The 15,074-nt window shown below is 39.2% G+C and overlaps 1 protein-coding gene across 2 annotated transcripts in view; it reads right to left on the bottom strand.

Moving 5' to 3' along the window:
• LOC110023090 (protein TIC 40, chloroplastic-like) overlaps positions 1-15,074 on the bottom strand; it is a 74,148-nt gene that overhangs the window by 45,016 nt on the left and 14,058 nt on the right. For both annotated transcript variants that reach the window (XM_020722320.1, XM_020722326.1), the window contains exons 2-4: positions 14,801-14,915; positions 14,640-14,697; positions 14,515-14,532 (exon numbers count right to left, since the gene is read on the bottom strand). In XM_020722320.1, the coding sequence (XP_020577979.1) occupies positions 14,515-14,532; positions 14,640-14,697; positions 14,801-14,915 (191 nt within the window). The remainder of the gene's footprint in view (positions 1-14,514; positions 14,533-14,639; positions 14,698-14,800; positions 14,916-15,074) is intronic.

Below are 15,074 nucleotides of genomic sequence, written 5' to 3'. Positions count from 1 at the left end.
CCATTGTGACTGTTTTTTTTATATTAGTACAAAAATTCTGAGCTCAAATTTAAGATTTGTGAAAAGTCATTTTGGTCCTTTTCATTTTTTTTATTGCAAAATAAAAAGAAAATTTATTACTAAATTCAGTCATAAACTACTATCACATCTGTGCTTCTAAGAACAAGATTTGATCTTTAAAACATCAAGATGCGTAATATTTTTTTAAATATCTTCCTTTTATTGGGGGCATAGGCCTATTGCCCCGACAATTTATCAACTGATAGGAACCTCCGGAGTAAATCTTCTCAACCACGAATGGTCTCACCCAAGTTGGTTCGAATTTACCTCCGATGTGCAAGAATAGGTCGTCTGAGAAACGAGAACCAAATCACCGCTTTAAAAGTTCTTGAGCGGACCAGTTTTTCGTGGACTTGTATCATATTTGCTTGGTATAACTCCAGATTTTATTGTACTATAGTCTCTTCCCTTTGAGATTTTCAAGCTCTTCGAGTCAGAGTTTGGTGTTCTCTTCTGTTGTTATCTTATTTTTTGTTATCACCGCTATTCCTAAGGAACGGAAGTTGTACTTCTAGGAGAATCATAGCCTCAGATTCATATACGATGTGGACTGAGTAGGAGTTCTAAATGTTGTTTTGTATGCCCACAAGGCCTTTAGTAACTGTTCATGTCATTCGCTTTTGTTGTCGCCAAGTGTCTTTTTTTAAGATTTGCATGAGTGTTTTGTTAAAAGCCTCTGTTAGGTTGTTCGATCTGGGATAGTAAATTATAGAATATCTTCAATCTATGTCGTGTCATCTAACAAAATTGTTAATCTTGATGCTTTTGAAAGTTGAACCGTTATCTAAAATGATTCTACGTGGAACGCCAAAAAGATAAACAACCTGATCTCTGAAAAATTGTAGGACGTGATGTGTTTTGACCTCTTTTAACGACACTGTTTCTGCCCATTTTGAGAAATAATCGATTGTTACGAGTATAAACCTGTAGTCTTTCAAAGACGAAGGGTCTATTGGACCCACTATATATGTGCTCCAACATTCAAATGGTCATGACACAATTGTAGGATGTAGCACACTCGAAGGTTGATAAAAGACCACCCCATGCACTTGACATCGGTGACATTTCTTAGCAGTTTCCATGTAATCTGTCATCATTGCTAGCCAATAGTACCACAGTCTGTTGATTTTCATCTTTATTTTCGGACCCGACTGGTGAGCTCCACAGTCCTGCATATATTTCTTTGACAATATTTTGCGTTTCTGTCTGGCTCAAACACCGTAACCACATTTGATCGAACAGTGAGCTCCACAGTCCTGCATATATTTCTTTGACAATATTTTGCGCTTCTGCCTGTTTCTGTCTGGCTCAAACACCGTAACCACATTTGATCGAACAATCTTTAATACAATACATTGTCTACTATGGCATATGACAAGGCCCTCTTCTGTATTTGATGCATTGTTGATTTATCATCCAGCAGTTGCCCTGTTCACAAATAGTCCATGAATGGTTGACGCCAATCCATTGTAGACTCGGTAACTGCTATCAATATTTCTTCCTTTTCCTGTCTATGAAGAGTATCTGTGTCAATTTGAGATAGAACCTGGAGTCCTTAAACTGTTATGTCAATGGAGTCCTCTTGTGGGCATGTAAATTCCTTAGCGAGCTTAGCCAAAGCGTCTGCAAGAGTGTTCTCTCCCCGAGGAATCCTATACAACGCCACATTTGGAATCTTTTCTAGTAATTTCATCACGTAGTGATGGTACCGTTCCAATTTGGGTTTTTGAATCTTGTACCGTCCAGCTACTTATTGAATTACGAGTTGTGAATCGCCGTAGATGTTAATGTCTGTTATGTCAATTGATATTGCCAACTGCAATCCCGTTATTAGTGCTTCATATTTTGTCTCATTGTTTGTACATGGCTTAGTTAAATGGTAGGAGAATCTTAACATTCCCTGATTTGGTGTGATGAATATTAGTCCAATCCCTGCTCTATAGGGCACTATCGTTTGCAATCCTTTATCTTTCCTTGGTGATGAAGCTCCGTCAAAGTACATCTCCCAACGTCGGATACTGGGGGTTTCCAAATTCATTATCTGTTCGTCCGGCAAGTCGTCGTTGAGAGGAGATTCGGCATGTAGCGGGTGTACTGCGAGAAAATCTGCTAACACTTGCCCTTTAACGGTGCGAAGGGGCACAAATGTTATGTCGAACTGCAGCTATATCATTGACCATCTTGTCAATCTTCCAGACAGTCTCAGTCGAGTCATCAAATATTGTAGCAGATTAAATCTCAAAATAAGAGTAACCTTATGTGAAAGCATGTAGTGTTTAAGTTTCTAGGCGGCGAAGATTAACGCCAAACAATGTTTCTCAATAGAATGATACCTTACTTCCGTCGAAATTAGACAACGACTAAGATAATAGAGAGTGTTTTTCTTATCCTTGTCGTTAACATAGGCCAGCAGGGCCCCAAGAGAATCGTCTAAAGCCGCGGTATAAAGTATCAACGATCTACCCGAGACTGGTACCGCTAATACAGGAGGTGACATTAGATACTGCTTAATGCTTTCAAAGGTCTGTTGACATTTCTCGTCGCAAGTGAACTTGGCGTCATTTTTAACCAAAGCTGAAAATGACTAACACCATCCTGACAGACTAAATATAAAGCGTCTTAGATACGTCAATTTTTCCTGGAAAGATTGCAGCTGCTTCAAAGTATTGGGGGGCGGCATTTCCAAGATGGCTTTAATCTTCTCTGGATCGATTTCAATTCCACGGTGACGAACAACAAATCCTAAAAATTTTCTGGTGGAAACACTAAAGACGCACTTTAAGGGATTCATTTTAAGATTAAATTGTCGCACCCGTTGGAAGACAATTCTCAAATCAAGCAGATCGTTTTCCCTCTGTTTGCTCTTAATGACCAAATCATCAACGTAACATTCAATTTGATTGTGGATGAGGTCATTGAAGATTCTTGTCATGGCTCGTTGGTAAGTTGTTCAAGCATTCTTTAGTCTAAACGGCATTACTGTGTAGCAGTATATTCCAATTGGTGTTTTGAAGGTTGTAAGTGTTGCATCTTCCAGCGTCATCTTAATCTGATTGTACCCGGATGATCCATCCATAAATAAGAAATTTCATTTGATGATGCGATGTCCACCATTAGTTCTAGGGTTGGTAATGGGAACTCATCCTTGGAGCTTGCTTTATTTAAGTCTCTAAAGTCGACACAGACTCGTATTTGTTCATTCTTCTTGTTGACTGGCACCATATTAGCTAATCATGTTGGATATTGTTCTTCTCTTACAAAGTTGGTCTCTATTAGCTTCTTGATTTTTGCAGTGACCTGTTGCTCTATCTCGAGGCGCATCCTTCTAGGAGCTTGTTTCACCGGAATTATATTCTGATCCACTCCAAGTCTCCTGTAATTTCTGGAGCTAAACCGGGCATTTCCTCGTAGCTTCATGCAAAGCAATCTCTGAGTTCTAACAAAAGTTTGATAAAATTTGTACTCCTCGTCACTAAGTAGAGAACTTATAAAAGTAGGTCTGGGCTCCTCTTCGGTCCCCATATTGATTTCCTTCAATTCGTCGATTGTTGACTTTATTTCTTCTTCAAACTCTGGTAGAGCGTCGTCTCTATCTGTGAGTCTTCGGAATCAACTCCAACCCTGAAGCAATTATCTTCTGACTCATCAGTAACAACCATGCAAAATTCCATGTCATCGGCTGGTCCTACCGTGCCTAATCCAACGCCTTTTTTTGAGTTATGAATTTGATTGTTATTGTACCATAGTCCCTCAAAAAGGTGTAACTTGTCTTCCGATAGTTGCTTAGGTATAAAACCCTGTCGAACCAAGTTTTTAACACAGAGAGTACCATCCAACAGGTGCTTTCATTAATTCATTAGCAGTGTCCTCTTCTAGTTTTACATTGATTTCGGAACTAGAGGAAGAACCATGAAGAAATTTAATCGGTTTCATACCCACACTTTGTACTTAACCTCTAAACCCTCAACTTTGTGAGAATGGATGGGGGTCAAGATCATGGCTTGTACATAGTGGTTAATTATATCATACATTGACTCGTACTCATTTTTTTCTTTATTTTCCAAAGAGATCTCAAACTGAGGTTTCTTTTGTTTGGCCGTCATTGCATCAATCTCGATCTTTTTTTCCTCAGAGCTCTCTTCCAAGTCAAAGTTGATAATTGGATTCCTCCTTTCAATAATATCATTAGCTCTTCCTCGTCCTCGTCCCCGGCCTCGACCTCGGATGCGAGAGCTGGAAAAACTTCCACCATCTCGCTGCAGAGGAGTGGTGGGAGGTTGTCAAACCGGAGTGAGATAATCTCGTTCTTGTAATCCTTTTGGGACTTCAATCTTTCTCGGTGTGGTGTCTTTGTAAAATACTGTTTTCTTTAGAGGAGCATAATAGGCAGCATTTTCGTGTATTCAGATCTCCTTTTATGCAACGCTCTTGTCCATCTTCATAGTATTTTATGCATTGGTGCAGAGATGACAGGATCTATCTTGTATTCATGAATCCACGATCGACCCAGTAAAGCATTGAATGAAGTGTCTGAATCGATAATATGAAATTTTGTGGTTGTTACTAGATCACCGATCTTCATTGATAGTTTTATTGATCATAAGGCTCTTTCTCCTTTCTGGTTGAATCCCCTTATCGGCTATTAGCTTATGCGTGTCAATATCCAAATATGTTAACGTCCGCAGATTCATCACATTGATTGATGTTTTTAGATCCAGATAACACTCTAAAGAGCAGGAATCCATTGATTTTGATTGAAATGTAGAGAGGAAGATTGTGGTTTGTGGTGTCAAGTAGCAAATCTTCATCTGTAAAGGTTACTCCAGATTATTCTTTTAACGACCAAACCTCGTCTAAGGATGAACTGGCCAATTGAGCCAAGCAAATTTTTGGATCTAGTAAGGCCTTAATCAAAGCTTCTTTCATCTCCTTTGACAGGATAAGAGCGGACAAGATGAGAGCGTCGTAAATGCATAGTTTGGCTGGCAACTTTTGAAGATGGGCTAGTACGTTATAATTCAATTTGCTATTTAAGCTTCCATCATTATCCTAGACATGTGTCTCTTCCATTGGTGTTGGCTCCTCATGGGTAGGTATCTTTTTTTTCCTTTACTGTCGGACCCATTGTTGGGGGCAACACATTTTCTCTTCTCAAATACACCTCTGTTATTTCATCCATCTTTCGAGTCGGACCCAAAGATCTCCCTTCTGGCATTGTAGTTAATTCTTCGGGAATTGACTCTGAATCTGAGGATTTTAAGTCAATTGCAATTGGAGCCCCGTGAAACTCTAGGACGGCCTGCTCATTCTCCGTGCTATCGTAGCCCGTGTAATCCACATATTCCTCTTCATTAGGGGATTCGAGAGAGTTTTGCATGATTTGAGAATTGTCATCAGGATTGAAGGTCGAATTAGGTCGTTTGTTATCGGTTAACTCATCATCAGAAATAGCCAAAACATAGCCAAAATGGAAATTTTTTGCATCATAAGTTCCCGGAGGTACGAAGAAATAATCATACAGGATAAGCAATTTGAGGGATTTCCTCCCCAAATCCGTAACAACTAATCTAAGGCGAGCAGACCTCACTCTCCTTCTTGGTTCATCAAATCTTATTTCTTTGACAATCTTCTTTCTTATTTCTCGTTGATGTGGCTTGTCTGTTGTAGTCGTTAGTGCTGGCTTAGCAGGTTCTGAACCCTGATCCAGTATCTTTCCGGGAATGTCGTTTCAAAATGCATTCCAGTCATCATCCGTGGTATAAGAGTCAATTGGAACAATGGGATCAACCAAAATTATATTGACGGAACTTTGTTCAGGTCCTTTCAAATATTCTTTCGGGATCGTTATGTTCCCATTCTTGAAGTTCTTCTCGAGCCATTCATTGAAGATGAAACAGTCTTCTATAGTATGCCCAAGCAATCTGTGATATGGGCAATAATTGGGTTAATCCTCTTGTCCACTTCCTCTAGTCTCCTCGGCTCTGGTAGCACGAACTTAGACTTCTTGACTAAATTTCGGAACACTACCGCTTCATTCTTGAAATAGTGCATTCTATTCACCCGTTCGGTCATAGACGAACCCTATCTTCCATTTCCCTGGCGGCCTTTGCTGGGACGACTGCTGCCCGTACCGCTGTGAATGCTGATAGGTTTGTTGAGGCTGCTCGGCTTGAATTTGTATTGGCTGCTTCTCAGTTTTCTCCAAAAATCCAAGTTGTTTTGCTTCATCTTGCAGACTCTCGGCCTTGGCAAGTAACTTTTCAAATGTTTTAATAGTGGACCTCTTTAACATAAAAATCATTGGACCAGGGATGCTTTTTAGAAGAATTTCGATCGTCATAGAGTGGCGGCTTGCATTTCATGCTTAAATTTCTCCATTGTAGAATATAGTCCACCAGATTTTCATCCAGCTTCTGTTTCTCCACCACAAGATCACCTACAGTGATGTGATGTCGAGCTCCAGCAAACTTTTTGACAAACAGGTTTCCAATTCTGCGAATGTCATTATCGAGCTATTAGGTAATTTTGCGCACCAATCAAAGGCGACTCCTGAGAGGCTGCTCACAAACTAACGGAACAATAGTGCATCGCTACCCCCCACATTGCAGCAGCTTGCTCGAAAGTGTGCAAAATGTTGTCGGGGGTTGTCGGCTGCTCACAAACTAACGGAACAATAGTGCATCGCTGTTGTCAGTCACATCGAAAGTCTTAAACAGCGTTGGTACGAAAACCTTTGGGTATTGTACGGCATCAAACACTTCTGGGTAAGGCCTATCCTTCAGAATCAATGCTCCTCCCATGGACTGGGCTAGGGCTTTTCTCACCTGTTGTTCCACCATTTGTTTAATGTCATTTTCTGGTATCATGTTCTGAACTGAATCTTTCTTTGGTTGTTCATCTCTGACGGTGGAAGTAAACTCTCTCCTTTCATCGGGAGTATGAACAAACTCTGAATGGTCCGCCTCTAAAGGCGCTGTCCTGGGTGATTGAGGCATGTTCTGTAGTGTGTCATGGCGGTCATCATTTCCTCCATTTTCTTTTCTATTTGCCTGATTTGTTCATCTCTCTGTTGAATGGCCTGTTGTCACTCATCAATGGCATTCTCCTCAGCAGGTGATGGAGCATCGCGCAATGATGACGAGACTCTGGTTTCAACAACGAGGATCTCTGGAAAATGTTCGTCTATGTAATCCATCATATCATGACCTTCATCATCGTTGTTCTTTCTTTGTTCTTTTGACAATTCTGTAATATCAGCTCTGAGCTTTTCCAATGCGTCCTCAATAGATCTTCCTCTTACCCTCTTAAGATCCATCGAAGCTTTCTCTGTGTCAAGTTCTGGCGTGCCCGTGACAGTTGGGTTTTAGACTCAGAATCCATCTTAGGGTGGTTGTTTACTCACTCTTCTGGCAGTATCGGTCCGGTGACCCTAAATCTCCGCGACTTCTCTTTTAATGTTGATGTATCAAAGTGGAATGTCCCACTAATAACACCAACTGGTTACGCAGAAGTGTGGTCCGTAGTGCGGGGACCAGATACAACAACGGATCTTCTCTAGCCACTACTCATCTTCAAAGGCTCCTCATAAGCAACGACAGGCAGTATTCTTGGACCTAGGCGAGACTTGACTGATCTACGCTCTGTAAGCCCCGAGGAGACGGTCGCGGTATCTGTAACAATAGCAAATGTGTCCATGTTGTTTCCCAGACGAAGCATCGCGGAAATGCGGGACGGCGGCGCTTCCTGAAACTGGCTGGCAAGTTCATCGCTCTTCAAAATCTCGGGTCAAACTCGAGGTGAAATGGCGCACCCTATCCTTCTTATTAGCTCGGCAACGGAGCAGTGCTCTTTCTGAGCCAGTCTTTCGAAAATTAGGCGGGTTTCAGTAAAGGGTGTAGGCCTCTTTTCTTTTCATCTGACGACGAGATGGTGACGGTAATGCAGCAGCAATCTCATGACCGCTTCCTTCTCCGAGAGTGGCGGACAACGGGTGAAACCTACTCCCTCTGAGAAGAGTTGAGGTTTCAGGAGGCCATGCCTCCTCCAGGAGAGGAGCTATCTCCATGAGAGCTAGATTTGCAGCTCATGCCCTCTTAACGTTTAACTCCCGTCGGTTCATCCTCGTACAAAAGTATCATTCGATTCATCCTCGTACAGAACTTTTCCCCTTAAACGACGGTGAGGCAACTAACATAGTAATTGCAAATCCAGTAGCAACGGCGGTGGCAATCTTCTCCTATGCGGGGATGACAGGTCTGGCAGGAACCATCTCAACCCGAACCTCCTTAAGCAGGGGGAAGTCAAACTTGCAATTCAAATTGTATTCAGCTGAGGGTTCAGCTACCTCCGTCGGGATAAACTTCATGAAATCGTAGGGCGCTTTCCCAAGTATGACTTTGACCTCATCAAAGCCAGTTCCAAACTTGATCTTTAAGCCTTGGTAAAGAGCGACCTTGCCTCGAGGGAAATCAAGGCAATTGGAGAACGAAAAGATCAGCTTAGGCAACGACATTGTCTCTGTCATTCAAAGTTGACCTCATCAAAGCCAGTTCCAAACTTGATCTTTGAGCCTTGGTAGTCATTCAAAGATTTTAGAGCGCCAGTTAATGGCCTATGCCTTATAATACTAGTCCAAGTATTAAAATCAACAAAAACATGTTGTTTTATGAACTGGGCGTTTAACATTTTGTTTATTCAAAACCTTTTATTTTGTTTAAAGTTTGAGTGTGAGAATGAAGTCCCAACTTGACTTATTCACAACTATTCAAACTCAAAAAGGGAAATGAAGTGGACCCGGTCCGAAATTATGAGGGGTGTCGACTTCACATCGAATTTGCTTCGATAAATCGCTCGCAACCTACCACACACCTATTGGGGGTCTAACCCACACTAAACCCTAAAGGTTCCGGAATTATGTAGGAGACGTCATATATTCTGACGAGAACACTCAGTGACTTCTCAAATTATCCTACTGTGTGGCTGTGTTTTGAAAATGATGTTATTCGAGTGTTTAATTCTGTCAATTTTATTATTTGAGACTTACATTTGCATAATATACGATTATGCAGATAGCCCGCAAAGATAAGAAAATTTACATCGCACCGGACGACAACCTCGGAACCGAATGTGAGTTAGGACTTACACTGCACAATATGGTTTCACAGGAGCCTAAAGAGGGTGTGTAGATTTACGTCACGCTAGGCAAGCTACCTTGAAGCCCTCGAAGTCCTATGGGTTGTTGTTATGCTAGAAAGAGAGAATGCTGAAGAAGATCCTCTTGTTGCTCGATCCAAGCTCCTCACCGTGTTGCCCACAAAATTCGCTCCAAGCTCCTTGTCAAAGTAGCAGTCTTAAAGTCTAAGGTTCGAAATGTTTTACCAATTATGTTTCAAAGTTTTGATTTTGTTGTCATTTTAGCAATATGGGGGGGGGGAGTATTAAAGTTGATTAGAGCAACATCGGTTAGGATCTCACGGTTTTCTCATTCCGGTACCACAATTTTCTTTTGAATTTACTTAGTCCAAATGAGTTGTTAAGCTCATTTAAACTGGAGAGATTTCGTTAGCAACCGTGGGTTAGGTCATCTCCGTGGGTTACGTCATCTGAGGGACTCCCGTAAATTCAAAAGTACGTATTATGTTTTTATTTTTGTTTTGAAAATGTTATTTTAATTTTCTTTTGAAACTTATTTTGTTTTGAAAATGTTGTTTAATTCTTTAAAATTATTTTGTTTTGAAAATATTATTGAATTTTAAAAATTCTTTTGTTTTGAAAATGTTGTTGCAACCAGACATGCATAATACATTAAAGCAAGAGAAAATTGCAGTGATAAAAATGACAAAAAACAAAATATACATGCGTACTTGGCGTATTTGTTGTTGTTGTTCCCGTTGTGTGATTAGCTCATAAAACATAATATAATTTGTAGAGAATTTAAATAAATTTGTAGGAAAATGGAGAAAACAGAAATTTTAATGTAAAAAGCAGCAAAATGAGTCATAACAACAGCTAGAAACTCTGAAAAACGCTCCTAAGACTTCTTACAACTCTTGACAGCAGCTTAAAACTCCAAACAGGTGATCTTAAGGTTTCCTACAACTCTAAACAGCAGCTAGGAACTCCCAACGGTGATGCTAAGGCATCTTACAACTTTGGAAAGCTGCTAGGAACTCCTAACGATGCTCCTAAGCCATCCTACAACTCCAGGCAGCAACTAGGAAGCCTAAACGGTGATCTTAAGGCCTCCGGCTCCGAGCAGCAACTAGCAAGCCTAAAAGATAATCCTAAGGCCTCCTACGGCTCTGGGCAGCAAAGCTTAAACGATGATCCTAAGGCCTCCTACAGCTTCGGACAGCAACTAGCAAGCTTACACAGTGATCCTAAGGCCTCCTACAGTTTCGAGCAACAACTAGCAAGCCTACACGGCAATCCTAAGGCCTCCTACAGCTCCGGGCAGCAACTAGCAAGCCTACACGATGATCATAATGCCTCCTACAGCTCTAGGCAGCAACTAGCAAGTTTACATGGTGATCCTAAGACCTCCTACGGCTCCGGGCAGCAACTAGGAAGTTCCAAACAGCACCCTACAGCCCCTGACTACTCCAAACAACAATTTCGATGTTCCAAACAGCACCCTACAGCTCTCACAGCAATTTCGAAGTTTCAAACAGCACCCTAAAGTTTCCCGCAACATCTTACCACGATCGGTAACTCCAAAAAGCAATTTTAAAAGTCCTCAAACTGTAATTATGTAACTCTTCAAAAGGTACCCTTAAACCTTTCAAAATAGTGACAAAACCTCTCCAACTAGGTACAGTTCACTTTTTAGTCCTCCGAAATTAGGATCGCAACTCTGATTGACATAACGACCGAAGTTCCCCTTAGAGCATGCATCTATCACCTCACCACCATTCAACGTCATAAAATAAAAATGCATATGACCTCTACAAGCATAATATCTAAGCCGTTCTTCATAAGCAGCTAAATCAAGCACCTCCCCAATATATTTAATGAGAAATTGTCCTTTAGAAGCACTCTCTTCCAACTGCAATCCATAGTCTTTCTTTCCACAGTTAATCCATCGAAGGAGCAGGGTGAATTAGTATAAACATGAGTATCCGTTACAGGCATTAGGAGTGAAATTAAATACCTTCCATGCGAGGGAATGTTTATTAGGTAAATGATAATTTCAAAATTAATTTAATTAATGTGAGATTAAATGGTTAATTTGAATTTCAAATTTTGAATTTTGAATTATGTGAGCTGGGGTGATTAGCCCACGTTCAGCCCAACACGAACCCGAGTTGAACCTGGGTTGAGTGTGGACCCGCTACCCCTAATTAAAAAAATGTGCATCAATTTTCATACTAATTGCTCGCGCGCAGAACCACAATGATATGAGTGTCCTTCTTAGCTAAATTTGACGTCTCGAACACATCGTGTGGTCCGTTTCGTCATCCGGGGTGGTCCGGACGAATTCGCCGACGGGCAATTCATTTCAAGTCAAAATTGTGAGTGGTGTGATGCATGTGCCAAATGCGGCGTTAGTGAGCATTCGAGTGGCAAGAGGTTTCCCTAGGGGCTGCTCCTATTAATGTAGGAGCTCAACTCGAGTTTCATATGTCGATTCTAACCAACTCAGCAAAATGTCGATGAGTCAGGACCGCCCATACGAGACTCGAAGGAATGACAAGGTGGCTCGAATCTTCTAAATGGTGTGAATCCCGTACTAGTCCTCTAGGAGGGTCAAACAAGAGAAGCCTAAGGCTAGACCCTAGACTCTAAGAAGAGAAGTGAAGACCCCACCTGAAAATGAGGTCAACACATGAAATATGATTATACATATTAAGATAGATCAATAATTCATCTCAAAAAGAATTGAAAATCAATTATCCCATCCCAACTAAATTAAGCTTCAACAAACTCTCAAATTGTAAGTATCTTCACCAAAGCATTACAAAAATTGAGTTTTGATAAACTAATCAAAAAGTCGGGCATGATCAGCAAAAACAACACAATTTTAGAAAGTGTTGATAAAATCAAAAATCTATGAAAAACATTTTTCCATCAATAGCAACCCAATAATCCACGAATGGTAACTTAATATCTACAACAATCCAAATAGCAATGGGCACAAGCTTACTATATACAGCGATCCAAAATTCGGTAGATAATAGCTTTCCAGCTACAAACAATCCAAGAACAGTAATATTCCATTTTAACTGTGTAGTTAAATCCAAATTCTATAATTAACGACTAATTTTTAAATTTATTTCTTTCTTCAATAGTTTTTTTATTTATTTATTTATGTAAAACTTAGTCCTATTTTTCACCCACAACAAAAAAATAAAATTAAGTCATATAATCTCTCATTTTTTACTCTCCACCCTTTCCATTTTAAATTTCAAGATTTATGTATGACTTAATGTTTGAAAGTGATCGTTGAAAGCAAAAAATTTCATATAATTTGAAACAAACGCTAGCCTAAGAAGCCTAAAACTAATGAAACAAGAACAAAATTATCAGACAATAAAAAATGAGTCAAGTTCAAACGAAGCAAAAATCAAATAAGCCAAACTAGAAAGTAGATTAAGCTTGCTCAAACTAGTCATGTTCACACTTCTATGTTGCCATATTAGAATTTAGCTCTAAATATAGGGTTGCATATGCAAATACGTGCTTTTTTATTTGATGGGGTTGCAACATATGACACAATAGAGACTCAAGAGAGTCAAAATATGAAATTGGACTAGGTGCTACGAGTTATGACTAAAGAAGAAACTATTTGGACTTTGTGTATATCAGCCCACATTTAAAGCATTGATACATCACAGATTCCATCTCGATAGAAATTACAAACTCACTTCTATACGGTTTGCAATGTTAAATATGAAGGCCTGACCTGGTCAAACCAATCCTATTGGCAAAGAATCTAGCCCAAAATAGTTTAAAAGAAAGAATGGGGTAAGTGTAGGCCAGATTGGAGCAGATACACAATTGTATAAATTTGCTCTCGAATCAAAAGCTAAGCTTAGCAAACAATACCTACAAGGTTAGGTGGCTTCCGGTATTTCGAAAGAACCTGCTGTCATTTGAGCATCACACTTATTTCAAGAATAAATAGCCCAAAACTTGGCAAAATGGCTGCATGTATTGAACAACTAATGATGATGTAAAAACAATTAGGGTGATCAGGCTATGCATGTGTCATTTTTGTCATCAGTGCATGCAAATAATATTTATACACGGAGTAAATGCAAACTAACTGAGCATGTGCTCATTGGTAGATATCTGAATTTGAGTGTTCATTATAAATTAAAGGCAAGCCTGAGAATTCAAATAAAACCTCATTCAAAACTCCATTTTTGTATCATTCCAAAAACCATTCCCTAAGTATTTTCTCAAAATGGTCCGCACTTTGATTGAGAGCACAGTCAAAATAACCCATCTCCACACAATCTCACAAACACAACTACTGCTTCTATCCCATCAACCTTTTCTCAAATGAAAAAAATTTGTGCTCATAAAAATTTTGCATATATTTGACGTCTGTAGGAATTTTTTTTCAAATTTATATTTTTTTTTCCTTTTAATATATATTAATTTTTAAGCTTTTATATCGAAAAAAAAAATGACAGCTATAGTTTAACCAAACAGAATAAATTATTTTTCAGTTTCACAAAGCAAATAGATGACCTTTTATCCAAAAAGCATTATCAGCTTTGGCTGCAGCAACAGTAAACTCTAATTTCTCTAAAGCAGCTTTTAAACCAGCTAGCTCACTATAAAAAAACGACCAAATAAGCCCTGAATCTACATCCTAGCCCTCTTTCTGAAAGTAAAACAACATAAAAACGTGAGGCAAAGCCAAACATTGGGTTTACAAGCAAACAATGGAATGCCAGCTCCTGCAAAATAAAAATTATTAAATAAACAAACAAACCAAATACAAGAAGAAATAAGAAAAATATATGCAATAATTAGATAGATATAAAAAAGAAATCAACTTATCAAAACTCGCTATGAAGATGGTGGATGATGTATAAGGAAGAGTATAATCTGAAAAAAATAATCGCATTAAGACAATCTTCTCGGCTAAGTCCCACAGTTTCAAATATTGGTTTATAATTCAAATAATAAAAAACATTCTAAACCAATTTTTATTTATAAAGGAATGAGACCATGTTAGCAGGAAAATATTACAATAGCACTCATGAACCAGTCTACAACATCTAGAACAGATACTTTAACCAGAACAAAAGGTGTACCATTAACAATAATCTTATATAGTTGAACAAAACCTTATAAAAAGTGGGTGGCGCTCCTATAACTCTTAAATGTGCTTCAGTTACCGGCAATAGAAAAATTTATGTAGCATGCCAAATTCAGTTACCAGCTATAGCCAAATTTATGTAGCATGCCTTGAAAAATCTGAGGCATGGGATTGAAACTCACCTTAACTCTGGTAGCCACCTGACAAATAAACAATAGTTAATTGGATATCACAGAAGATGTTAACTATTGATCATATGATTTATCAAACACAAAGGATAATAGGCATGAGAACAATATAAACTCACCACTGAGAATAATGCTGACAGCCCAACTCCAACTCCAACCCAGAAAAGAGGTGAACCGCTGTGTTGCTCAGTGTGAATTAGGTAGAGCATTTATATTAATAAATTTTCTTTCCTTAAAATATTTACAGAAGCATAAATCTTCAGAGTTGAGTTAAGCTTACAAGTACGATGGTGGGGGTGGAAGTGGGGCCTGAGGAACAGGGGTAACTGTAGAAATCTCGCCGCTATTTGATGATGAAATACTGGCAAAATTTTGCGTTCCGGTTTTTTCAAGCACTGAAAAACATGTATTAATTTTATAACAGAATAATGTCACAAAAACCAGTTCAGTGAGCACAAAATGCAAAAGAATAGCATGAACGAAACTAATATGATATAGAGCCAAAAATCAGCGAACAAATTGCAAGAAATGTGTGGGAAAGCTAAAATTAGGGC

The sequence above is a fragment of the Phalaenopsis equestris genome, unplaced genomic scaffold, assembly GCF_001263595.1.
Source record: "Phalaenopsis equestris unplaced genomic scaffold, ASM126359v1 Scaffold000002, whole genome shotgun sequence".
Lineage (NCBI taxonomy): Eukaryota > Viridiplantae > Streptophyta > Magnoliopsida > Asparagales > Orchidaceae > Phalaenopsis > Phalaenopsis equestris.
The sequence above is the reverse complement of the archived record's forward strand: the minus strand, read 5'-3'. Positions and strand labels throughout refer to the sequence as shown.